Here is a 26,402-nt window from a genome sequence, read left to right on the forward strand (position 1 = left end):
GCATGTGCAGCTGATCTATGAATATAGGGCCTTATTCAGGTTGGATCGCACAGCTGCGTTACCATGCAGCCGGGCGATGTTTGTGCTCTGTGCATGCATCGCAGTGCGCGAACCAGTTGCTGTGATCAGGAAGCGATCGCAGTGAGCACACAGTCCAATTATAGTGATTGACCGTTTAGGGGTGGAGAGAGGGGTGGACGGCGGAACACAGGCGTGCCTGTGCGTTTACAGGGGCTTGCATAATTAAGCCCCTGCGATTGTATACGCTGGCAGAGGTCTAGATGGCGACAGGAAGTTTAGCAGTTTCTGCGGTAGGGTCAGGTGAACCACAACTGAGCAAATGGTTCCGATGTTACTGGACGTTATCAATGTTTTCACTGACTTGCGGATGCATGTCATGGGAAGTGGGCGGCTTTATGTGGTGATGGGCGTCTTTGTATAGTACTGCGGTTGCCGTGTGATTGCATTCATTAGCATATTTTCGCAGCTAGCGGGTGGGTGTGAAAGCAGCCGTGCGATCCAACCTGAATAAGGCCCATATTGCACTGTCGTACTAGAGATACCAACATGCTAATCATTAATGCAAACTAATGCCTCCAAAATGACTGGGGAGAAGGTGCGTAATTTATCATGATCGAGACAAATGGAAAATAAATTCAGATATATTCTTAAATACAATATATAAAAATTGAGTTTTCAGGATTTAAAAGAAATAAAGCTTTCATATATAAATCAGACAAAAGATAATAAAATGAAATACATAAACATTACATACTGACATACATTACTGCCATTATTCCATATTATCATAGGATATTGAATTGAGAGACCATAGGTACTGCTCATTCAGTGAAGATAATATATATTATTTGTTATTGGGGACATAAACTGCATTTTATATTTCATTAACTGAGATATATTAGGCTTGCAGGATTCACATGAAGTCAAGCAGCCGATGGTGACACAATGCAAACAAATCTTACATTACAGCATGTTACTATATAGATGCACTATAAATACTTGCAATAAATAAAAAAAAGATATACTTTCCCTGGAAATGAACATTATTTTATTAACATCTGACTCATACTGCTATTTAATATTTTAGTTGCTTTAGGTCCTGACAGAGCCTCTTAGGCAGGGACAGGTTTCAAGCAGAATATAGGAAAGGTCATGTTGTAATAATCTGGTAAAAATATAGAACTTAATTCCTATGGATTTCACAGGGAAGTATTAGTGCAATGACAGGTAGATATTATGCTGTAACTAAGGTTACATACAGTTAGTAACACAGCAAAGCTCATTGGGAGAAGGTAAAGCAATAAAAATGATCTTTTGTAAATGTGAAGCATTTTTAATGTGACCTGGCAGATCAGCCCCACTGACCTGTGTGTCTGGCATTGCAGGGCTGTGGGAAGCAATAACGATATGCACTAAATGGGGGAGATTATTTCCCCCTCATTTAATAAGAAGGTAAAGAACGATTAAATTGACCACATGTCATAATAATTAAAAATAATAATAATCTGTGTTACTTGAGTCATTTCATTCTTGTGTCCAGGCTAATAATGACGAGTTGTCTAAATCCATAAGGCACATTAGCGTACAAGTCAATGACTGACATCCTCGCTCACTTTTCCAGTGGTTGAAGGTGTCACTGCAATGTGTATTAGCTACAAAAGGCTCATTGGTACTTTGCCATTGATGTTGTCCATACTGGCTCTTAGGTATATTTTCTTTACAATTCTCTGCGATTTTCATCATTACGGAGCTTCTGATCATAGGAAGGTATCTTCCTCGCCTCTTAGGTCTTCCATGAGTAGTGTATGCTTGTCTGGATCATGCAGTGGCATGCTGTGCTGGGAATGTTTGTCAGACAGGAAGGAGTTGAGGGAGGCTCGGCTGTAGTTCACAAATCGGCCCAAAATGCCAAGCTTTGGGGAACTTCTACGGTTTTCAGAGAGCCCAATGTGGACGCTAATTTCTGAAGGGGATTTCTGCCTCATTTGACCTTGAGCTTGGAGTTCCAGCTTCTCACGACTTGGCTTTCGGTAACTGCAGAAACAGAATTAATTTCCATTAAACTAAGTAATGATTGAATAAGATTCTTTGTTCTCCTAATTATAGAAGAAAAACTTAGAAGAGAGTCATGAAGATAGCATTGAGTATAAGAACACCTTTAGATCTGTAGTATGCATTAATAGTTCAATGATACACATAAAAAGGACACAAATAAAGCCGGCCTGTAAGCTGCAATTGTGACAATCAATGTTTTCTCACACAGGTGGTCTTTCATGGCCTCAAGAAGTCAATGAAAGTCAGGGGAAATGATCTGCAATTTGTTGGGGAGTAGTCATCCTCTGGCCACACTGTTGAGGCCGCACGTAGCTTTGGTGATAGACTGTAGCCACAAGCCTAACCCAGATATCTTAGTGTAAATCATTAATATATAAAGGCTTATTGTTATGTAAGAAGACACACAGCTTGGTTTCCTCCACCCTCCTTGTTAAAGCACAACAATGACACATTAATTGTGGACATTTTCCAATTTCACCATGATGGAAAAAGTGGATTACCATCATTATGATAGGCAGCACCATCATTTTTTAGAAGTCACTGAATGCAAAGACATTAGGAGAAAATAGGGTACATTATTCTCTACTAATGGGTGCAGGAGAAACCTGGTTTAGGGGTCCCCTGCTTTATCATGGTCACCCCACTGGAGATCGAACCTGGTGTCATCACCAATCATTAGTATTCAATATGAAAGCTTTATTTTGGTGATTTGCTGAATGGAATCCAAATGGTTTCTGGGCACAGTATTGAAGTCAGAAGCTGTCAGTGACAGTCCCATTTCAGCATCAGTATAAAATACCTCTTAGATTACAAGGCAGACTAACAGTACGTAGACAATACTCATTCTGTGAGCAGCAACAAATCAAAAAAAGGGTTTTTCTCACCCTTACACACGTTTTCCAAAAACATTCAATAGAAAACATAACATTTTAACAAACGTGCACATAAATTACACAGTCCTAATTTGTACTCTTTTAATATGGACCTGTCAACTACACAGTGGCATACTCCATTGTGGAAGAATCAGATTGCATGCTATCATTCTGCTCAGAGCCAGCAACATCACTGAGGCACTCTGACTAATATTCATAGGGTTCATTGGTCCAACCTATATTCAGGAGGTAACGGTCCTACTTAATGGACAAGCTCCATAATCAGGATTGCTACTGGTGTACTACACTGTGTATAGGAGACAGGTCAACTTTAAACATAGTAATAATAGAAACTTAATATAACTAAAGAGAAAACTTTTTTTTTCCTAGTTTCTTAACCAAAATTCCACTGACAGAAGTATTCCATAAACATATTACACACAGTAAGACAATAAATAATGTTTTTCCTGCAGATAATACTGTAGGTTTCAGTCATGTCTGAGAAACATTGGCTTTGCTATGCAATAACTTTGGATATACAGTATCTCAATCATTGAATTATATCCAAAATAATTTGACCACTAGGGGACAGTCTTCCATTGTAAATCTATGAATAAAACTTCAGTCAAGGAAGCAATAAGGACGCCGTTGATGTTAAATAAATGAAAATATGCATAAACTTTAGGCTATTGATACAGAATGAGTTCTCCGAAAAGGTTTATACTGAATGAAGATAATCTACAACAAACAGACCAAGCCCTGTCAAATGCACTAACTGAAAAAGGAAAAAAACTTAACAGACACAATGAAATGTCCCTAAATAACAACACTTACAGTTTAAGCAGCAAGGACGAGAAAACTACAGAGACAGAGGAAGCTGCCATTGCCGCTGATCCCATCCAGGGCTGCAAAATCAAACCAACTGGCATAAAGACACCTGCAAGAATGGTGACAGCTTTACATATGAAATGCAGCACATATTTATTACACTATCCATCATTATTTTCCTGTAACTAATGCCCTCCTGTAATGTATTCACCTATTAGTACCACTTATATAGATAGATAAGTGTGCAGATTACCAAAGGTCAGGGGAAGCTAGTGTATAGTATACATTGAGTGAACATAGATCCATATAGGAGAATATACTAGAAAAGAGGACAAATGGAAACTTTATAATAATTCCTATTCTAAGCTGCTAACACTGTGGTGTGGTTTAGTTTACACGCTACAACATCAGATTTACTGTACACACATTACTCATTTTCCTATTGGTCCAAGTCACATTAAAAAAGACAGCAATGTCCCTTTTTTTTAAAAAAAAAGAAAAAAGAAAAAAAAAATGTAGGAACTTAAAAACAAAAAACTCCATAAATATCAAATATATGATTCAGATGGCCTCACTAATGCTTTACTATTGACCAACTAAGGTGTATGGTTTCCTTCTGGTATTCCAGTTTTTACAGCATTTATGCAGACTGTGATGCTCTAGCTGTTACTGATCTACTAATACTACACACTGGCTTGTAGAGCATGCTGGCATTTGCAAATCTACTCTCATAGAAAATAAACCATCATAACAAAACTTCCCGAAAACGGGCCTGAGTCAGAGATGGACGCATTGCCAATGTTTGCGCAGTTGTAGGATTATCAGTAATCTGCGCATTCGTCCGAGTCACACAGCACGTGCATCCGAGTCACACAGCACGTGCGTCCGAGTCACACAGCACGGGCATCCGAGTCACACAGCACGGGCATCCGAGTCACACAGCACTTGCACAAAGTCACGTTACCAATGTTGCTAGCAGTGAGGATTTATTCGCTATGTGATTGACAGGCAGGGACAGGTATCGGGAGTGGGGGGGTGACAACTGAAACGCAGACGTTACAGGGCCGCTTTCGGGGTTTGTCTCGGACTGCGATCCCCTGCGCAGTATATTTGACCTTCCAGCGTCTCTGTTACCACTGGCCATTCAACGCGACCATAGGGTTACTCAGACCAATTATTGACTGATCTGCGACTGATGCTGCGACTTTGTATGCAGTCGCTTCAAGTTGCGAAGCCAAAAGTGGGCGTCTTATTACAAATCCAGACGGCAACGACTTTTGCATATCATCGCACACCAGCTGCATACAAATTTGCAGCTGCAGTGGCATTAGCGTACAGCTCTGAATATCTTAGTTTCCATTACATACCTGCAGCTATAGGAATGCCAACGAGGTTGTAAATTAGGGCAAACACAAAATTTATTCGTATTCGTCTCACAGTCTTGCGTGATAAGTTTATGCTGGCAACAACGTCCAGGAGATCATTCTGCAGAAGAAAGAAAACATATGCTTTGTTACTTAATAATAAAAAGGTATAGGTGCATGTTATCTTTTAATTATAAGGCACCACTTGGGTTCTGTAGCACCATACAAGGGGGATAGAACAAGTTACAAACTGATCAAAATAATTTACCAACTTCAAATAAATACATAATGGCAGAGTTCAATGACATTTTGCAGTGAAGACAATATGAGATATGGTAAGAACTTACCCTTGTTATCTCTATTTCTACGAAGTCCATAGGGTTCCACAGGATACCTTGGGGTATAGGTGTGACGTCAGTCGCAGGGCACCAAAGAGTTAAGCTTTCAGCCTCCCAGGATGCACTAGGTCCCCCTCCTATACCCCGCCCCCGGGCCAAGGCACCTCAGTTAGTTACCAAGCCATAGGCCGGAGGAGGAGAAGGAAGAGAGAGAACAAAGATCTGGACACATACAAGAATCACATTCTCACCAGAGGGAGACGGAAAACCGGTGACCAGAGCAAAGCCCATCTGCAGCACAGGTGCGACAGGGCGGGAGTCCTGTGGAACCCTATGGACTTCGTAGAAATAGAGATAACAAGGGTAAGTTCTTACCATATCTCATATTTTCTACTTCAGGGTCCATAGGGTATCCACAGGATACCTTGGGGATGTCCCAAAGCAGTATCCTTTAAGGGTGGGGACGCTCCTGTGCAGAAAGGAGAATCCGTCGCCCGAAGGAAGCATCCTGAGAGGCGAAGGTGTCAAACCTGTAATACCTCACGAAGGTATGGACAGAAGACCACGTAGCAGCCTTGCAGATCTGAACTGCCGAGGCACCACGTCGAGCTGCCCACGAAGGACCCACAGACCTAGTGGAATGAGCCTTCAGAGAAGGAGGGACCGGTAGGCCTTCATGAAGATAAGCTTCAGAAATAGCCATACGGATCCAGGCTGCCAAAGTTTGCTTTGAAGCAGGCCAACCCTTTTTACGGAAGCCAAAGAGGACAAACAAAGCGTCCGACTTCCTAAACGAAGAAGTGCGGTCAACATAAGTCCTTAAGGCCCGCACAACATCCAATGAGGCCTCACCCACGGAAAGACCCGGTGAGTTAAAGGCCGGAACAACTATTTCCTCGTTAATATGAAACTGGGAAATAACTTTGGGAAGAAACTCGGGCCGAGTGCGGAGCACTGCCCTGTTCCCATAAAAAACCAAGAAAGGGGGTCTACAAGAAAGAGCCCCTAACTCAGAAACACGTCTGGCCGAAGCAATAGCCAGAAGGAAAACAGTCTTAGCTGTTAGCCATTTAAGATCCACTGAGCCCAGTGGTTCAAACGGCGGTCCTTGGAGAGCCCTCAGGACCACAGCCAAATCCCAAGGCGCCACAGGTGGAACAAAGGGCGGCTGAATGCGGAGAACACCCTGCATAAAGGTGCGCACATCCGGGATTGTAGCAATCCTACGGTGAAACCAGACAGATAGGGCCGAAACCTGTACCTTCAAAGAAGCAAGGCGAAGCCCATGATCTAGTCCCGCTTGCAGGAAGGCGAGAATCCGAGACAGACGAAACTCCCGCGGTGCATAACCTCTCGGTCGACACCACTGGAAGAACGTATGCCACACGCGATGGTATATCCTCGCGGAAGACGGTTTCCGAGCTCGTAACATGGTACGCACCACAGAGCTGGAAAACCCCCGGGACCTCAGCATGGCCGTCTCAACAGCCACGCCGTCAAAGACAGCAGAGTCAGGTCCGGGTGAAGGCAAGGACCCTGAGACAGAAGGTCCGGTCGTAGCGGCAACCGCAGAGGAATGTCCACGGACAGACCCTGAAGGTCTGAGAACCAGTGCCGTCTGGGCCACGCGGGAGCTATCAACAGGAGCGTCCCTCCTTCCTGTTTGAATTTCCGGATTACCCGTGGAAGAAGGGAGACCGGAGGGAACAGGTATGCGAACCGGAACGTCCACCGGACGGACAGAGCATCCACCAGAGACGCCCCTTTGTCTCTTGTGCGAGACCCGTACACCGGCAACTTGTTGTTGTGCCGGGACGCCATGAGGTCGATTTCTGGAAGACCCCACCTGTCCACCAGTAGTTGAAAAACGTCCGGGTGCAGGGACCATTCCCCCGGATGAACGTCCTGGCGACTTAGAAAGTCCGCCTCCCAATTGAGCACTCCCGGGATGAAGACCGCTGATATGGCCGGAAGATTGCGCTCCGCCCAAACCAGGATCCGAGAGACCTCTACGAGAGCCGCCCGACTGCGAGTTCCTCCTTGCCTGTTTATGTAGGCCACGGTGGTAGCGTTGTCCGACTGGACCTGCACCGGGCGACCCTGGAGAAACCGCTGTGCCTGCTGGAGAGCATTGAAGACCGCACGGAGTTCCAAGATATTTATTGGAAGCTCCGCTTCTGTCGGCGTCCACCTGCCCTGGAACAAGTGTGGACCCGAAACTGCTCCCCAGCCCCGAAGACTGGCGTCCTTTGTCAACAGGACCCAATTTGGAACCCAGAACGGACGTCCCTTGTTGAGGTGGGTCGTCTGTAACCACCACGTAAGGGACAGGCGAACCTCCTGGGTGAGCACAATCGTCTGGGACTTCAGAGACTGAGTCAGCCCGTTCCACTTGGACAGGATCAGGTGCTGCAGAGGTCTGGAGTGAAACTGGGCGTATTCCACCATGTCGAACACCGACACCATGGAGCCCAGTAACCTCATCGCCGAGTGTAAGGACACCCGGCGGCTGTGCAGACAACTGCGCACCCTTGACTGTAAAGCAGAGATCTTGTCCTCCGTCACGAAGATCCTTTGCTGTCCCGAGTCCAATAAGGCTCCAAGATGCAGAATCCTCCGAGACGGGATTAGAGTGGACTTCTGCCAGTTGATTAGCCAGCCGTGCCGTTGCAGCAGTGCAATGGTCAGGTCCAAGTGGCGTAACAGGAGCTCTGGAGATCCTGCCACCAATAACAGGTCGTCCAAATACGGCAACATGCGGACTCCCTGCAGCCGCAGAGAAGCCGCCATGACCGCCATCACCTTGGTGAAAACACGTGGTGCTGTTGCCAGGCCAAAAGGTAACGCCCGAAACTGGAAGTGGTCGCTGCTGATTGCAAACCTGAGGAACTGTTGATGGCGCCAAAGAATAGGGACATGCAGGTAAGCGTCCTGTATGTCCAATGACACCAAGTAGTCCCCAGGTTCCAGCGCCAGAATGATGGACCGTAGGGTCTCCATCCGAAACTTCGGGACCCGCAAAGACTTGTTGAGTGCTTTGAGGTTGAGTATCGGACGATATGACCCATTGGGTTTCTGTACCAAAAATAGATTTGAATAGAAACCCTGGCCCCTCTGGGAGAATGGAACCGCCACTATAACTCCAGCCTGGAGCATAGTGTGCAATACCTTCCGCAGCTCCGTAGCCTTGTTCCGGTCTGATGGGAGACCCGTGGTGAAGAAGCGAGCCGGGGGTCTGTGCCGGAAGGAGAGGGCGTATCCGTGGGAAACCACCTCCAGAACCCAAGTGTCTGTCGTAGTGGTCGACCAACACTGGGCGAACTGTAGCAGGCGGCCACCCACCCTGGGATCCCCCAAAGGGAGGCCCGGACCGTCAGGCCGCAGGCTTGTCATCTGGCTTGGGGGCCGGACGTCTGGTACTCCATGCCTGCTTCCGGGGCTTGACCGATTTCTTAGGGCCAGCCTGTCGAGGAAACGACTGTGGTTTGGGCCTGCCCTGGGCCCTAGATGACCGAAAGGACGATGGTCCCGAACCAGAAGGAGCAGCGGCCGACGGGAGACAGGCAGATTTGGCTGCCGCCAGCGTGGCCACAATCTTATCCAGATCCGGACCGAAGAGAACTTCTCCGGTAAACGGCAACGCTTCCAGACCTTTCTTGGAATCTGCGTCCGCCTTCCAGGATCGCAGCCACAAGGTGCGACGAGCAGCTACCGCTGCTGAAGAAATTCTAGACACCAGAGTACTAATGTCTAGAGCCGCCTCGTTGATGTAGGTGGCCGAATCACGGAGATTGCCAATCAACTCCGCCTGATCGGCCGGACAGTCGGATTCAAAAGAAGCCTCTAATGAATCCGCCCAGCGCTCCATCGCTCTGGCAACCCAGCAAATGGCCATAGCCGGCCGTGCTGCCCCCCCTGCAAGGGAATAAGCGGACTTCAGGCAGATTTCTACCTTGCGGTCCGTAGCATCCTTAAGGGAGGACATGGATGGCATCGGCAATGTGGCACTACGGACAAGACGGGTCACGTGAGAATCCACCTGTGGAGGGGATTCCCACTTAGCAAAATAATTATCCGCGAACGGATAAGCCACCGCCAGGCGTCTCTGCGGCTGGTATCTTTTGCCAGGTTGTTTCCACGCCTCCTCTAAATGGTCCACCAACTGACCCGAAAGAGGAAAGACTGTGGCATCGCCCTTCACATCTTTGAAAAAGGCATACTTAGATTTAGCCGCTGGGGGAACTTCGTCCTCAATCACCAAGGCTGTGCGGACCGCCCGAATAAGTCCAGGAATATATACTTTGGACTTAGCATCAGCGTCCTTAGTATGGAGAGGTTCCTGATCGTAAGGATCTAGAATCTCCCCATCATCAGACGTCCCTTCGTCATCCTCATAAGGAGCGGACAGAGACGCCACCGGCCTTTTATGAGACCGCATCACAGACTCCCCTTGCAACACATCCGACAAGTGCTGTACAGAACTTGTCAGGGAGTTAACCCACGCTGGCTCCTGAGAACCCGGGAGCGGGGAAATAGGGAGACTGTGGGGTACCACCAATTGTCGTGGGAACCCCTGCATGGGTGACGACACCACAGACTGCTGGGACAAACCCATCGGAGTAAACGCGGGCTGCGGAGCTAACTGGCCCACTAAAGCTGTTAACGCCTGAGCGAAACAAGCCCAGGGCGGCTCCTGTACCGGTGCTGTAACCGTAATAGGCCGCGCCATGGACAAACACTGCCGGCAAAGGCCCTCCGCGCTACCCTCCCCCTCCGCTAACGGTACTTTGCACGTGGTACACTGTAGCCGGAGGGGAAAATCACTTTCAGACATGATGGCACCACGTATGTGACCTCTCTCACCAATTAAGTATTAAATAGGCGAGAGACCACCCTGCAGCACCGCACCGCAAGGGCTTTAGCAGAAAGAACAGGGACAGTAATAAAGCTGACAGTTTAGAGAAGAAAAGATTACAGGCAGCAGCGCTAGCACAGTCACATACAATGCAGAAAAATAACAATTCCTGCACTAACAGCGCTGATCACTCAACTACACAGACACAGGGCCTGGTAGGACACAGCGCTGCATACACAGACCTGACCACAGCGGAGGAGAGGTATGCGGGGGGACCCAGACCACGATGCTTCCGTCCAGCGCTTCCAGCAGCGTTCACCATGCGTTCTGGAGAAGATGGCCGCCGAGGAGCAGAGAGGAGGCTGGCCTGGGGGAGGAGCGCTGCCACAGGACCAGTCGGCAGCATGCAGAGAGGGCTGTGTGCAGCGGGGGAGGCGCCGGCTGTGAGACAGGGAAGGCGCGCTCCCCTGGCATGCATTTAACCCCTGGGACGCCGCAGCGCTACCGCTCTGCTGCGGTCCGCTGTCCCAGGGGGTAGTGGAAGCGCAGGTTGGTCGCCTGGCTCCACGCTGCAGCCAGTCCCCAGGGAGCCCCCTGCCTGGGGACTTAGGACCATGTGATCAGCGGGGACCCACCGCGGGACCCCGCTGCTTACCTCTGTCCCCCTTGAATCCGGCCATGGTCCGGAGCATCTGGGGTCACCGCTAGCTGTGACCCCAGACGCCCACCAGCATCCCCGGATCAGTACCGGCGTTCTGGTACCGGCGGGGTGTAGGGAAGACAGCATGGACGTCAGGACTGACTGTCCATGCTGTTCATCCAGATGTGCAGCCACAGCTGCATGAAGAATAAGCTTCAGGGGCTCTTCTAGCCCCCACTCCAACAGGTGCACCCGACTCCGGCCGGGCACCAAACTAAACTGAGGTGCCTTGGCCCGGGGGCGGGGTATAGGAGGGGGACCTAGTGCATCCTGGGAGGCTGAAAGCTTAACTCTTTGGTGCCCTGCAACTGACGTCACACCTATACCCCAAGGTATCCTGTGGATACCCTATGGACCCTGAAGTAGAAAAATGGCTTTTACAGAGGGGATATGGGTGGACACAATAGGGATAAGAAGACAGAGTAGAGGAGGGCAGAGAGGGGAGTTAGGAGGAAGGGCAGTAGGCTACAGCAACAGTGATCTGGCAAGATATTTACTTACCCTTATCAGAACTACATCTGCTGCCTCAATGGCAACGTCAGTGCCAGTCCCTATGGCGATTCCCACATTGGCCATGGCGAGAGCAGGAGAGTCATTGATACCATCTCCCACCATTGCCACCCTTGTCCCTTGCTCCTGCAGCTGCCTTACCATGGCAACTTTATGAGATGGAAGGACCTCAGCAAACACTTTGGTTATACCAACCTTTTGAAACAAAAGGTAAAGGATAGAAGTTTACAAATAATTTAAGATCTATTATCCCTATTGCAGTGTGTATTAATTATACACCAAGACTGTCAAAAAGCCTTCAAAGGTTATTTGAGTAAAACTATGCTTTCTCATGGCAGCCAAAGCGATGGAGTGATCATTTCATATACCAAGCTTATGTTACCCTAAAAGCCCTTTACAAAACAAAATGCACATGGTCCAGCAAAATAAACAAGTTCTAATATTAGAAGTATTTTGAAGGTGGAGTCAGAGACAATTTTGGTGGGGATAGAGTTGGAGTCGGTAGAAATGTACTGACCTGACTCCACAGCTCTACATACGGTTCAGCTCTGCTACAAAAACAGGGCACTGGACCTCTGTGTACGCTAGTACTAACAATAACTAATCCAGCTAATAGTGTTGAACCAGATTGTTTATTATAATAGTTTTAGTGAGATTAGTGAATTGGTTGCATAATGGGAAGCAAGTTGTGGGTGTCCATGGAGTCTGACCTGGAGATCACCCACGATTACTACACTTTCTTGGCTGGTTTTTATTAAGCTGTCCTTTCAAGAGACCTTTGCTTTCCCTGCTGATGCAAGTGGACAGTGACAGTTTTAGATGTTGTAGGTGTTCAGGAAGAAATGGGCCAACTGTGCACAATGGTGGCGATTAAAGAAACACACTGGGAGTTCTTCTGCTGAGTAATACTTTAGGGCAGACGGCCTCCTTAAATAAAAGCCCAATTACACAGCTCTTGACAGCTGAAAATTTTGAGAAGTCACGATTTGCTCCTCTATTCTAAGTGTATAATAGAAGATCAAACCATTCAGCATATGGTGAACGTCGTCTTCTCCTAGTCACATTCTTTCCAGTCACTAATGACCCATTGTCTTCTATTCACAGCTTCAGTGGAGTAAAAAACTATTAGGATAAACTAGTCAGAATACTGACAGCGGCATCCCGACAGCCAGAATCCCGACACCCATAGAAGTGAATGGGGAGTCATTTTCTGACCCCTACCCTAATCCCCCCCCCCTAGTGCCTAAACCTAACCTCCCACTCCCCGCACACCCCAATTCTAACCCTCCCTTCCCGGTGCCTAACCCTAACCCTCCCCCTAGTGCCTAATCCCGCTAGCTAAAGCTACCGTCCCCCTGCACCCCGAAACTTACCTTCGGGATGCAGACGGTCGGGATGCTGGGGCCAGGATCCCGACCAGTCGTGATTTCGGCGCCAGTATTAAGACCATCCCCGTACACCGGGATGCTAATTACATCCCGGATAAACAAGTATGGACCTAGGGGGTGATGTATCAAACCTTCTAAAGATGACATACCTTGCCTATAGAAACCAATTAGCTTCCAGCTATCATTTATCAAATACATTCTGTAAAATGATAGCTAGAAGCTGATTGTTTGCTATTGACATTTTCTCCACCTGTCCTCTTTAGAAGGTTTAATACATCACCACCTTAGTCTCCCTTTACGGCCCTAAATATGTTCTTTAATCTTGTATATTTTATTGTAATGTTCACTGTGCTTGAAATAAAACATGCATTTTATTATCTGGGATGTCCTAGATTGTCAAAACTACAACCATAGTATGCAGATTGGAGATGACACAATTTCATCCCACATTGAAGATCATGTACTTTAATGATCAATAACTGGAATCCAAGTACAAGCCACGGTTGTCTAATCTGTAAACCCTGGTCCTAAACGAAATCAGATCTTCATATCCAAGCATACCCCAAGTGTTGCAATAGAAACAAATCAGGGAGAGCCATCTTTGTGATGAGGATTAATTACCTGAGAAGCAATGTTTTTTGCAGTCTTACTGTTGTCTCCAGTCATTAAGACAACATCGAGGCCCATTGATTGCAATGTATAAACAGCTAAAGCTGCTTCAGGTTTCACAGTGTCCGCAATAGCTATTAATCCACAAAGAAGACCTGCAAAACAGTTGAAGGCGGCATAATTATCTTTACCCAATAGAGAGGCCATAGTCTCACAATGCTGGTAATAACAAAATTAATTAAAAATCAAATCCCTGAGTAACCATAAAAAAAAACTATGTTATACAGCGGCACTCAAACATCTACGGTGTTATGTGACCGGGCTGTAGTCAGGAAGCAAATGGTCTCAATGCCGACCGCCGGCTTCATGACTGTCAAATCCCGGCAAGGTACTAATGCCAGGCGTCGAAAACCGACGCCTGTTATTACACCTACACCGGGAGCCCGACGCCCGGCATACTGAATGAAGGTAAGCCGGGAGCGGACAGCCACGGGGGGGGGGGGCTTAGGTGTTAGGGTCTCGGGGGGACTTAGGGTTCCCGGGGGGACTTAGGGTTAGGCACCCCCTGGGAGGGTTAGGTTTAGGCTAGAGGAAGGAAGGGTTAGGGTTAAGCACCCCCGGAAGGAGGTTAGGGTTAGGCACCCCCCTGGGAAACTTCGGTTTCAGCTGCGGGGACGGGGGGGGGGGGGTATTTTTAGGTACTAGGGGAGGAGGTTATGGTTAGGTGCCCCTAAGAGAGGGTTAGGTTTAGGGGGGAGAATAGGGTTAGTTATACCTTATTAGCAATACGGTCGGCAATATTACATACTACACCCATGTGACCACACCATTTAAATAAAAATTAAAATAATACAAGCTCAGCACTCACCATTATATTCCAAACTGTACTGCATTTAATTCCAGGGAATGTTAGTTCCCTAGTATTGCAATAAGTAGTCAAGCTGACCAACCACGTCAGTGTCTTCCAATTCTGGTCAGTCCCTTCACTGACTCTCAAAAATATGAGCGATGCTCAACTAACACACATATATATAGTGAATCTAGAAAGTATTCACAGCGCTTCACTTTTTACAGCCTTATTCCAAAACTGAATAAATTAATTTTTGTCCTCAAAATTCTACACACAATACCCCATAATGACAACATATAAAAAGCTTTATTGAGATTTTAAGTCACATGTATGTAAGTATTCACAGCCGTTGCCATGAGCTCAAAATTGAGCTCCGATGTATCCTGTTTCCACTGATCATCCTTGAGATGTTCCTACAGCTTAATTGGAGTCCACCTGTGGTAAATTCAGTTGACTGGACATGATTTTGAAAGGCATACACCTGTCTATATACCTTATATATACAGTGCATGTCAGAGCACAAACCAAGCATGAAATCCAAGGAATCATCTGTAGACCTCCGAGACAGGATTGTCTCGAGGCACAAACCTGGGGAAGGGTACAGAAAATGGTCCCAATGAGCACAGTGGCCTCCATCATCCGTAAATGGAAGAAGTTCGGAACCACTAGGACTCTTCCTAGAGTTGACTGGCCATCTAAACTGAGCAAGATGGAACCCACTCCTTAGTAAAAAGCACATGGCAGCCCGTCTGGAGTTTGCCAAAATGCACCTGATGACTCTCAGACCATGAGAAACAAAATTCTCTGGTCTGATGAGACAAAGATTGAACTCTTTGGCGTGAATGCCAGGTGTTATGCTTGGAGGAAACTAGGCACCGCTCATCACCAGGCTAATACCATCCCTACAGTGAAGCATCGTGGTGGCAGCATCATGCTGTGGGGATGTTTTTCAGCGGCAGGAACTGGGAGACTAGTCAGGATAGAGGAAAAGATAAATGCAGCAATGTACAGAGACATCCTGGATGAAAACCTGCTCCAGAGTGCTCTTGACCTTAGACTGGGGCGACTGTTCATCTTTCAGCAGGACAACGACCCTAAGCACACAGCCAAGATATCAAAGGAGTGACTTCAGGACAACTGTCCTTGAGTGGCCCAGCCAGAACCCAGACTTGAATCCGATTGAACATCTCTGGAGAGATCTGAAAATGGCTATGCACCGATGCTTCCCATCCAACCTGATGAAGCTTGAGAGGTGCTGCAAAGAGGAATGGGCGAAACTGGCCAAAGATAGGTGTGCCAATATTGTGGCATCATATTCAAAAAGATTTGAGGCTGTAATTGCTGCCAAAGGTGCATCAACAAAGTATTGAGCAAAGGCTGTGAATACTTATGTACATGTGATCTCTTCGTATTTGTCAATTAAATTTGCAAAAATCTCAAAAACATTTTACACTTTGTCATTATGGGGTATTCTGTGTAGAGTTTTGAGGACAAAAATGAATTTATTCCATTATGGAATAAGGCTGTAACTTAAAATGTGGAAAAAGTGAAGCGCTGTGAATACTTTCCGGATGCAATGTGTGTATGGATGGATGGAGATTATATATATAGTATTCATTTAGGAGCCTTGCACCTGTCACAACCTGTGCATACTCAGTTGAGATACAGATAATAAAGTTAAGGAAACTGAGCCCAAGAGAAGACGGAGGACAACAGAAAAAAAAAAAAAAAAGAGAAGAGAAGGAGAACTCCACAGGATGTAGCAAACAGAATAACCCCCTGCAGGGAACACATGCAGTCACAACACAACATAATGCAGACAAACCGCAATAAAACTAGAGGATAACCAAAAACAGGAAGGCAGGTAAGCAGCACTGCTGTGTGGGCGTCTAGTGTCCCCTGTGGAATCCGAGAAAGGGATTTATCGGTAGGTACCAAAATCCTAATTCTCATTCATCCACTAGGGGACACTGTAGCATAGACAATGGGAACGTCCAAAAGCTGAAGCGCTGAGAATCTTGCCGACCCAGCAATTAACCCTAAAAAGGGACTACCAGAAAACAATGGTAAGACAAAATGGCTTAGGACCAAAGCATGGCACAGCACAGGAGAGAAGCAGAACTCCTTGCTGGACAGTCTCAGGAAACCCACCAACACACCACATGAGCAGAAAGGAACTAGGTGAAAAATTACCTTAGTTGCCAAAAGTGAACAAGGCGGAGCATCATAAAACCAACCAAAAAGGACCAGCACTGACCTCTGGAAACAGGGAGCACCAACAAGAATCTGTGGTAGAAGAGAATCAATACAAGACAAAGCTCGAGAAAACCTATTTATCTGAAAATAGGGAAGATGCCGTCGCAGCTGACAATAGCAGAGTAACAAAAGGTTATGCACACGGAAAAGGTAAAAAAAATGTATTCAACCAAGAAAGAAAACCAGAGTATACAGTAAGGTAAGAGTCAACTACCGAGCAGTCGGTTGGGACCATACTAAAAGTCCATCTAACTCAGGGGCTCCAGACCAACGTGAGGGTTTTAGCATAGGAGTCAATAATGGGTTGAGAACCCAAAGACAGGTGGCAGAAGCAGCACCGAGGGTGACGAGATGAACTAAAACCCCTGCAGAGGCTCAGATAACAGGACAACCAATGCTGAAAAAACAGATTGATAAGTGAACAACCTGTACCCTGCAGCAATCCCAGGCGAGTACCAGCGTACACTTCGCCTAGAAGAAACACGAAAAACCCAGCAGCAGCAGTGAGGCAAACCATAGCATGCACACCAAACGACAGAAGACTCCCAAACATGACAGAAGTATGTAGAAGACACCAGCTTTCTGGCCCAAACATAATAGGAAAAAAACAACCGGGACATCCTAGCAAAGAAGGATCACGGCCTCAACCGCCACACCGGTAGAGCGAGGACCCTAATGACCCTTTCAGAAGAAGAGTAATGCAGGTACCCTACTCCTTCAAGCCAGAACACCAGGAGGACATTTGTGAAGCTGCACAAGATGGAGAGTCTGGGTCTAAAACAGAACCAGAACTAATTGGAACATACTCGCTTGGACGACTTGTGATCGAATCAAGGTGTCCAGCGTAGCAGATCCAACTGTTGCAGAGCCCAGAGGAGTCCCAGTATAATACAGTCGCTTCCCGCCCCTAGCCGCCACCCCCCCTGTGCCGGGAAGACCAGCTCTTATGGGGAACTAATAGATCTGCTAGCTATAGCAGCCTGAGGTGCCCGCCCTTAGAAAACTCTTTGGAACTTTATAAAATGGCGGGACCACGCTTTAATAAGCCCACAGGGAGCGTGTTGACTGCTAAATATACTCCCGCGGGTCCTCGTGCTGTGCTGTCTGTGCTAATGTACCGGCCCCGCCTGCAAGCCTTCATCTGGCCCCCTGCCGCCCGCTGGTGACTGGGTGAGACTAAGGTGGCAGGGAGAAGATGGCGCGTAGAGATGGCTAGTGAGTGAGTGTCTCAATACACTGACTCGAATCAGTCAGATGAGTGAATGATTCAAGTCACTCAGTGTTTGATGAGTCGAGACACCCACATCCCCTAGCCTCTCTGTCAGTGGCAGCTAGAGTGAGTGCCAGCTCCGCCCCCTACACTGCTGATCCGACCTGATTATACTTCTGTGCACTGTGTCAGATCAGCAGTGTAGGGGGCGAGCTGTCAGTGACTCACTCTGAGTCGTGCAGCTACTGCCAGGGCTCAGGGCAGTGCACTAATTCTCCTGAGTCAGTGAGAACCCTGAGCTGTAGTGCTGGGCTGCGGGGGGCGGAGCTGTCAGTGACTCACTCTGAGTCGTGCAGCTACTGCCAGGGCTCGGGGAAATGCACTGACTCAGGAGAGTCAGTGAGAACCCTGAGCTGTAGTGCTGGGCTGCGGGGGGGGGGGCGGAGCTGGTAGTGACTCACTCTGAGTCGTGCAGCTACTGCCAGGGCTCAGGGAAATGCACTGACTCAGGAGAGTCAGTGAGAACCCTGAGCTGTAGTGCTCGGCTGCGGGGGGCGGAGCTGTCAGCGACTCACTCTGAGTCACTGGCTCCCCTGCTGGCTACAGCACTGCACTACCTAAAGAGTCGTGTCTCGAGACACTGACTCGAGACACTTCACTGAGTTGAGCCATGTGGCTCAACTCAGTGTAGTGAATCGTTCTGCCCATCCCTAATGGCATGTGCCTGGTCCCTGAGCGGGGTTGCAGGAGATCTGCTAAGCCCCGCCCCCCATTTTTTCCCAATTATCCAGCCAGTGTATTGTAGCTAGCTCTGGCTGGTAATGAGGCAGGCAAGGTTGTAATGTTTGTTAATAGAGCTACTAGCTATAGCAGCTTGCTTCAATAAGATGCCTTACTAGAAGGTGGCGTGACTCCGGTGGTCTACCAACGCTGCTCTGGGTTGTCTAGCGATATATATTACTCTCTTGGGAGCAGCGGGAATCAGCTATCCTCCTGTGATAATATAGGGACAGCAATGGTCAGCGCTCTGCGTGTGACAGCCACGGCCGTCACACTGCAAAGCAATTTGACATGCCACGCCTGCTAGTCAGGGGTGATAGTCATACTTACCATTGCTCCGTCCGGGATGCCCTGGCGCGAGGGGGACCCGGACACTAGCCTCCGTAAACTGTGATGGCCCCCCGCTGAGTCTGGTGACTCAATTGTGTTCTCCCTTGGGAGATGTTGAAGCCCACCCTCCAGGGACGCCAGACAGAGGCTGCAGTAGCCATGGTGACTCCCTTCCCGGTGGCTCCCACGTAGCAGGCAGACTGCCACAGTAAAGAAATAAACCTATCACTGGGTATTACAGAGCGCAGTTTATATATTTCATACAAGTTAATAAAATATAAACATGTATATAAAAATTCAACAGTATATAATACACACATATAAAATAAACAATTATATATCTGGTCAGAGCATTGTCCTTTTAGAACTTTATATGTTTGCAATGAGCCAAAAAGAGTCAGCAATATATTTCCTTATGTTCCTGGTAGCAGTGTAATTTTGTAACTCCACAGTCTGACAGTCACTGTTAGTGTTACACAGGATAGAAACCTGGCAGGGCGTAGTCCTTTACGAACTTTAGAAATATGTAATAAGCCAGAAAGAATCAGCAATCTGTTTCCTTTTGCTGCTGTGAGCAATATAGATTTGCAGCTCCACAATCTGACAGTCACTGTTGCTATTACACAAGATAGCCACCACAATTGCGTTATGCTCAATCTCCCCGTACACGATTACAAGATAATGAGCAGTATAAATACATGAAGACAGGGCCCCGTTTTAGCACTAGTTATTACTCACTCATATCCAGCCGGGTATCGGCGATTGTAGTTGCTCCGGGTATATTTGCTGTATATAAATCTGTGTAGGGGAGGGAGAACGCAGCTGGGGCTCTGTTTTATTGGAGGCAGGAATATTGCAGCTCTATAGTGCAGGCTTAAGGTGCTCCATACAGGTACGATAATCAGCATAACATGGTCCTTGACATGTTTCTCTGCCTTTGGGTATTGCCAGTTTCCTCAGCAGGATAGTACCAGGTATGCTTGAATTCAGGTATTTAAAAGATGCTCTTGTATAAAAAAAAAAAAAAAAATTATATATATTATATATATTACTTAAAGGCTGGAGAAAGACTAATGTGCACAGGCTCTCTCGGGCACATTTCTAAAACTGGGGCTGATGGGGCATAGAGGGGGAGGAGCCAGTCACACTTCTAAATTATTTAAAGTGCCAGGCTCTACTCAACCACCGTCTATACCCTACTGTCTATGCTCCAGTGTCCCCTAGTGGATGAATAAACATATTGCTTACCAGTAGCCGGTGTTTAACGTGCTGCAATGCCTACTCAGAGGAAAGATGATTTATTCATACTGGACAGCACACAAATGAAAGCATAATGCATACTCAGAGTTTAGAGTAATCCAAAAAAAATAGAAAACACCATAAAAATAGGACGACCCTGCAGTTCATATTTACCATCAACAGCAACCAGGACAGCTGTACGACCTCTCTTCTCATGCTCAGTCATGAGTACATCAGTCTCACTTTTCAGGGTCAGGAAATTTCTGTTCATCCACTCACGGTTCCCAATCAAGACGGAGTATGTCTGAGCCGGGGAGGAGGCTGCACAAAGCAAGATGTATAATAACGGACATGATAACTTATAGCAATAAAAGGAAATTAACTAGCAGTACCTTTTTAAAAATATATACCATGTATAATTATTACTCTTCCCAAATTATATGAATGGTTGCAGTAAACACCAAATAGAAAATAATGTTTCTCAGTAAACACCAAATAGTTTCTCAGTAAACACCAAATAGAAAATAATGAATATTTTCTAAAACAGTATTTCCCATACTTGGTCCTCAAAGTCCCTAACAGTTCTGATTTTAATGCCATCACTGCTTGAGTACAGGTGATTTAATAAATTTTGATTTAACCATCTGTGCTCAAGTATGAATTTCCTTAAAGCCTGTGCTGTTAGGGGGCTTTGAGGGTTGAATTTGGGAATTGCTGTTCTAAAGCATAACTACATCAGCATGTCTATGGCACAAAAGGTAACCTAAGCCTAAAATCACTCAGCATCTCAGGGAACACTGTCCTGCTCTGCTTTCTTCAGCAGGTGAAAGTAGAATGCACAGCTCTCAAATAGTGACTTCTTATTTTTTACATGGCATGTACGATTAATAATCATTGTACCGACAACCAAATAACCAATGTTTAAAATCAGTCCAATCCTCACAGTGACCAGCAAACTACAATCACAGTCTAAGGGCTATCTACATTCCCATTCTAAATATACCATGGGGGTAAGAAACACCAGGTTGTTCATGAAACCTAATAAGGAACAAGCCACAATCTGAGAAATGACTGCTATGGAACTGTTTAATCTCAAACCATGCATCAAAAAAATAATAATTTAAAACTATGATGAGAACATTGCCTTAATATAAACACATTAGATACTTTAACCGCCCATAGGTGATTCCCCATTAAGTTTGTAATGCGGTTTACAATACACTGTATTGGGTGGACTCTTTATTTTCATTACTGAGCAACTTAATAAAATAACAGTCACGTGGCGCAGCCTCAGAGGAACATGAAGATTCCTCACAATACCTTCATAAGACAAGTATAAAACAAGAAATATTTCCTCCAATGACGCAGACACGTATATAAATAAATATATTAAGGAAGTCCTTACATAAAAAATTTCTTGGTAAGAAGATGGACTACTGGAATTGAAGACACTGCTGTGTGGCATATTATGAATTGGAGACACTGCTGTGTGGCATATTATGAATTGAAGACACTGCTGTGTGGCATATTATGCATCTCATAGCAGTGAGCAAATTTAAAATCATCCATAAATATTTATTTGAAGATATTTTTATTAGTTTTAGTGTTTCTTAAAATAAGAGTTGTGTAACAAAGACCTTTACCTAATTGTTGAGAGGCTAAATGGGAGAAAAAAAAAAATTGTGGCCATCCATCCAGTGTCATTTTCTTAATATGACACTAGAAAAAAAAAAGGTTTGGATGCCCCTGGTTGGGAGAAACAGTGAGTAAAAGATGCACAGTGGTATAAGATCATGGCAATATTTTAGTGCCTAGTGAATGTAATACTTATTTGCAACACTCATATTTAAAAACGTATTCATGAAGCTCTCACTTCCACATGGTTTTTATACACAGACCTTATTCACCACTACACTCCGGAGGAAGAGTGGGGTTCATCTTCCGTTTATACAGCAAGACTGCGGAGGGCAAGCCCCACTCGTCCTCTGCAGCGAGGTGCAAATTAAACCTAGAAAACCTATTGTACCTGTGCCCCACTGGTCCCAACGACCGATGGGGACACCCGGCAGCTGCTGGATCGCGTTGGGAAGTAAGATTGGTGCGCGCATGCAAGCGGACATCAATTTTGAAGAAAAATAAATAAAATAAATTAAATTGGTGAGAGGAGGGACTTTGAGTCTCTAACTCCCCAAACTCCACCACCTACAAAGATGGGGACACCCTGGTTGAAAGAGAGGAGTCCCCTCCTTCAAACGGTGTGTCCACTTAAAAGTTAATGTCTGGTGATCACACTGCTCCACAGGCACTAACCCCTGCATTACAGAAAAATAATGTAGTCCAAGCATTGGGAAGATATCCCCCAACATGGCTACAAATAAATAAGGGGCACCTATTTTAGAAAAAAGGGGGTGCAGCATTCAAATGATGGGACCCCTTAGTACATATAACCTGGTGATGCAATGTCACCCCATGCTACAGAAAATGTATGTTTAGAGGGGAGGGCATTGCGTGTCTTTTCACTCCCCATAATGATGCCTGCAATCAAATGGGCACCCATATTTGAAAGCGGGACGTCCTTACTTTCAAATTATGTGGCCTACTTGCTATTGTCAGGTGATCACCAGGCAATTAATGTTTTATGGAAAACAGATGTTTTCAGTATATGGGTGGGAGGGCACCACGTGCCTTATCACAACCATAATTGCATCTATAAATGGGAAGTCCACCAGACAATTTCACCCAGTGCTACAGAAAACAATAGTTCTCCATAGATTGGGGTAGGTGCCCTATCTCCCCTATAGTGACCCACACACACATGGGGGCACTCTGTTTTGGAAGAGGGGAGGGGACTCTTTCAAATGATGTGCCCCATTAGTTGTTATAAGCCTTGTTGGGCTTCCATATTCTCCCTACACACAGGAAGCATTTAAATAGAGACAAAAAAAATTTTTGAAAAAAAATGCATTTTACTATTTTGAAAATTAAAATTTTTCTTATAAAACAAAAAAATCATGTTTGCTTTTGTTTTTTTCTTGCCATTTATGTTAAAAGAAAAAAAAAATTTTTAGAATGAGTAAATCAAACAAATTATATTTTCTTAAAATACAAACTTCTAAACAAAAAAAAAAAAAACAGTGTAATTTGTGTGGGTACGGCATAACAAAAATCCTTGATATTGATGTTGGAATGTGACTAGCGCAAATGTGAAAAAATGACCTCAGCAAAAGGGTGAGAAAACCCTCAACAGTGAATCATGTAATACTGTAGAAAAAAATATCTTTAGTTTGGTAAAGAAAAAAAAATAATAAGTGGACAAAAGAAAATATAGCGTTATCCACATAGTACTTCAGTCATCAGAAACATTTTACTTGTGCCCTTCAAAATGTTGCTATCGGGCTCACAACATTCTGGCTACATCCCTGGTTTAATGGTTAGCTCTATTGCCTCCCAACAAAATATTAGCCCTAGTGTGTACAGATGTGTCCTCATACATCTAGCCTCAGTACACCATATGGTGCAAGACAACGGGAATGAGTGAGCCGCCAGGTTCCTTGCAACTCTGCTTGTGTAAATAGTCTTTTTCGCCTGAAAATGCTTCTTTGTCACAACCAATGCAACTAAGACACACAAGGAGACAGGGGCGGATTGGCCATTAAAGTCACTGGGAGGTTTCCCGGGAGGCCGATCGGACTGTGAATGTTGCCCCGCCCCCAGTAGCTCGTCAATATTTTTTTTCTGACAGCCATTGGAAGCCCGCCGGCTATTTTCACAGGCTCATGGCTAGGTGGAGCTCTCTCACGAGACCGAGGTCCACCATTCACCTGTTTAGCACCTTACAAACACCCTGACAGAAATGTGCAGGGCCAACACACAGCAGCTCCTCCCCCACACAGGTTCCCTGCCACAGCTCCCAACTCCCTCCTGACATCCACAGCACCCCCCCCCCCCAGTCCCCTTCCCCACACATGTACCCTGCCCTGCTCTTTCCATAGCTCCAAACTCCTTCCTGACATCTGCGGCACCCCACTCTCTAACACAGGTTCCCTGTCCTGCTCTCTCCTCTCACTACTCTTAACTTCCTCTTGACATTCGCGGCACTCCCCCGACCCCCCACATAGGTGCTGTGAAAGGAGAGACCAGGCAGCCTAACTCCCTCCTGACATCAGCAGCTTTGCTCGACCCCCTGTCCCCCACAGGTTCCCTGCTATGCTCACAGCTACTAACTCCCTCCTGACATCCGCTGCACCACATACATTCCCTCCTGACATCCGTGGCTCCCTCCTCCCCCATACAGGTTCCCTGCTCCTGCTCTCTCCTCTCACAGCTCCAACCACCCTTCACCCCATCTGCTGCACCCCCGACTCTCCCCACACTGGTACCTTGTTCCTGCTCTCTCCCCTGAAAGCTCCAAACTCCCAACCCCCAGCGTGGCACTCCACTTCAACTTTAACAGTAAATGAACACTGAAAGAGGGAAGAGTGAAGCCTCATCATGACCTTCCAGACACCGACACAGCCTCAGCTTGGGTGGGAGCTACAGTACAAGTGGATCCTGTTTCTGCATATTAAAGGTAAGTTTCTAACCATGCTACACTTATGAGATAGTAATAATATGAAGTAGCTATATATTGGAAATGAAGAGCACTGGAGGTTACATAGTCATCATGCTGATCTTTAGAATGTCAACAGCCAGAATGTCGACAACGTATAAGGCTAAGGATAGGCTGCAGTTAGGGTAGTGTGAGGATTAGGATTCGATTAGGGTTAAGATACAGTCAGGGTTAGGTTGTAGTTAGGTTAGGGATAGGCTGTAGTTAGGGTAGGGTATAGGATTAGGATGCAGTTAGTGCAGAGTTAGGTTTAGGCTGCGGATAGGGTTAGGTCAGCAGTTAGGGGGAGTTAGGATTAGGCTGCAGTTAGGGTAGTGTAAGGATTAGGCTGCAGTTAGGGTTAGGCTGAGGTCAGGGTTAAAAAAAACAGCAACTCAGAAATTCAGGAAGGTCAGAGGAGGAAACAGAGGAGGAAGAATTCCAACAACCCACAAAAAAACAAAGAAGATAAAGAGGAAATAAATATTGCAGGCATTTACAACCTTAGCCAACACAACCTTACAGATACAGAAATGAATTAGGGATGAGCGGGTTCGGATTTCTGAAATCCGAACCATAATCCGAGGCGGGAACAGAGTCAGGCTCGGGCTTTCCCGCCTGACTCGGACCTGAAATCGAGGCAGTCATCATCCCGCTGTCGGATCTCGCAGGTTTTGGATTCTATAAAAAGGTCCCCGCGACGGCGTATTTTTCACTCCGGCTGTGGACAGTGAAGAGGGAGGGTGGGAGTTGTGCTGCTGTTGTCCATAGGGCTGTGTCCACTCCAAAGTCCATAGGGGCTGGCTGGGCTGTGTTGTGCAGTGTCCCATAAAGCCTGTAGTCCTGAAGTGGTGCTATAGTGTTGTCCAGGGGGTGCTCTGTCCATCAGGAGTGCTCCTCTCAAGTGCAAAATAAAAAATTATTTTTTTTTTCTGTTTGTGTGCACTGTAGCCGCACGTGCATCAACAAAGTAGCAGCGCCAAGCGTGCGCCTGTGTCGTAAGTCAAGGGAGGGTTTGGACATCTGGTCCGGACTGAAGGACCTGCCAACAATTTCTGACAATGCCTACTGTCACTGCATTTTGATACTGTCACCACTGACAGAATGGTGGAGGATTACATTAGTGACAGCATCCAAGTAGGCATGTCAGACAGTCCGTACCTGTACTGGCAGGAAAAAGAGGCAATTTGGAGGCCCCTGTACAAACTGGCTCTATTTTACCTAAGTTGCCCCCCCTCCAGTGTGTACGCCGAAAGAGTTTTTAGTGCAGCCGGGAACCTTGTCAGCAAAAGGCATAGGAGGTTGCTTCCACAAAAAGTAGAGAAGATGATGTTGATCAAAATTAATTATCAATTCTTCCAGGAAGACCAACCTCCAGAAAGTACAGAGGGACCTGTGGTGGTGGATTCCAGTGGGGATGAACTAATACTCTGTGATGATGAGGACAACACTGAAAAGGTTGAGGAATCGGTGGATGAGAAGGATGAGGACGACATCTTGACTCCGTAGAGCCAGTTTATGCAGGGACAGATTAAATGCCAGCTTGTTTTGTGGGGGCCCAAACGAACCAATCATTTCAGCCACAGTCGTGTGGCAGACCCTGGCGCTG

General features: G+C 46.3%; 1 protein-coding gene across 1 annotated transcript in view; it reads right to left on the reverse strand.

The window, feature by feature from the left end:
* Positions 1 to 646: 646 nt before the first annotated feature.
* The window catches only part of ATP7A (ATPase copper transporting alpha), a 152,387-nt gene continuing 126,631 nt past the window's right edge, over positions 647 to 26,402 (reverse strand). Inside the window, exons 18-23 of the mRNA XM_088445554.1 lie at positions 20,380 to 20,526; positions 13,553 to 13,695; positions 11,535 to 11,738; positions 5,144 to 5,261; positions 3,783 to 3,885; positions 647 to 2,055 (exon numbers count right to left, since the gene is read on the reverse strand). Of these exons, the coding sequence (XP_088301680.1) occupies positions 1,779 to 2,055; positions 3,783 to 3,885; positions 5,144 to 5,261; positions 11,535 to 11,738; positions 13,553 to 13,695; positions 20,380 to 20,526 (992 nt within the window). The 3' untranslated portion in view covers positions 647 to 1,778. The remainder of the gene's footprint in view (positions 2,056 to 3,782; positions 3,886 to 5,143; positions 5,262 to 11,534; positions 11,739 to 13,552; positions 13,696 to 20,379; positions 20,527 to 26,402) is intronic.

The sequence above is a fragment of the Taudactylus pleione genome, unplaced genomic scaffold (genome assembly GCF_031769625.1).
Source record: "Taudactylus pleione unplaced genomic scaffold, aTauple2 ptg000381l, whole genome shotgun sequence".
Taxonomy (NCBI): Eukaryota; Metazoa; Chordata; class Amphibia; order Anura; family Myobatrachidae; genus Taudactylus; species Taudactylus pleione.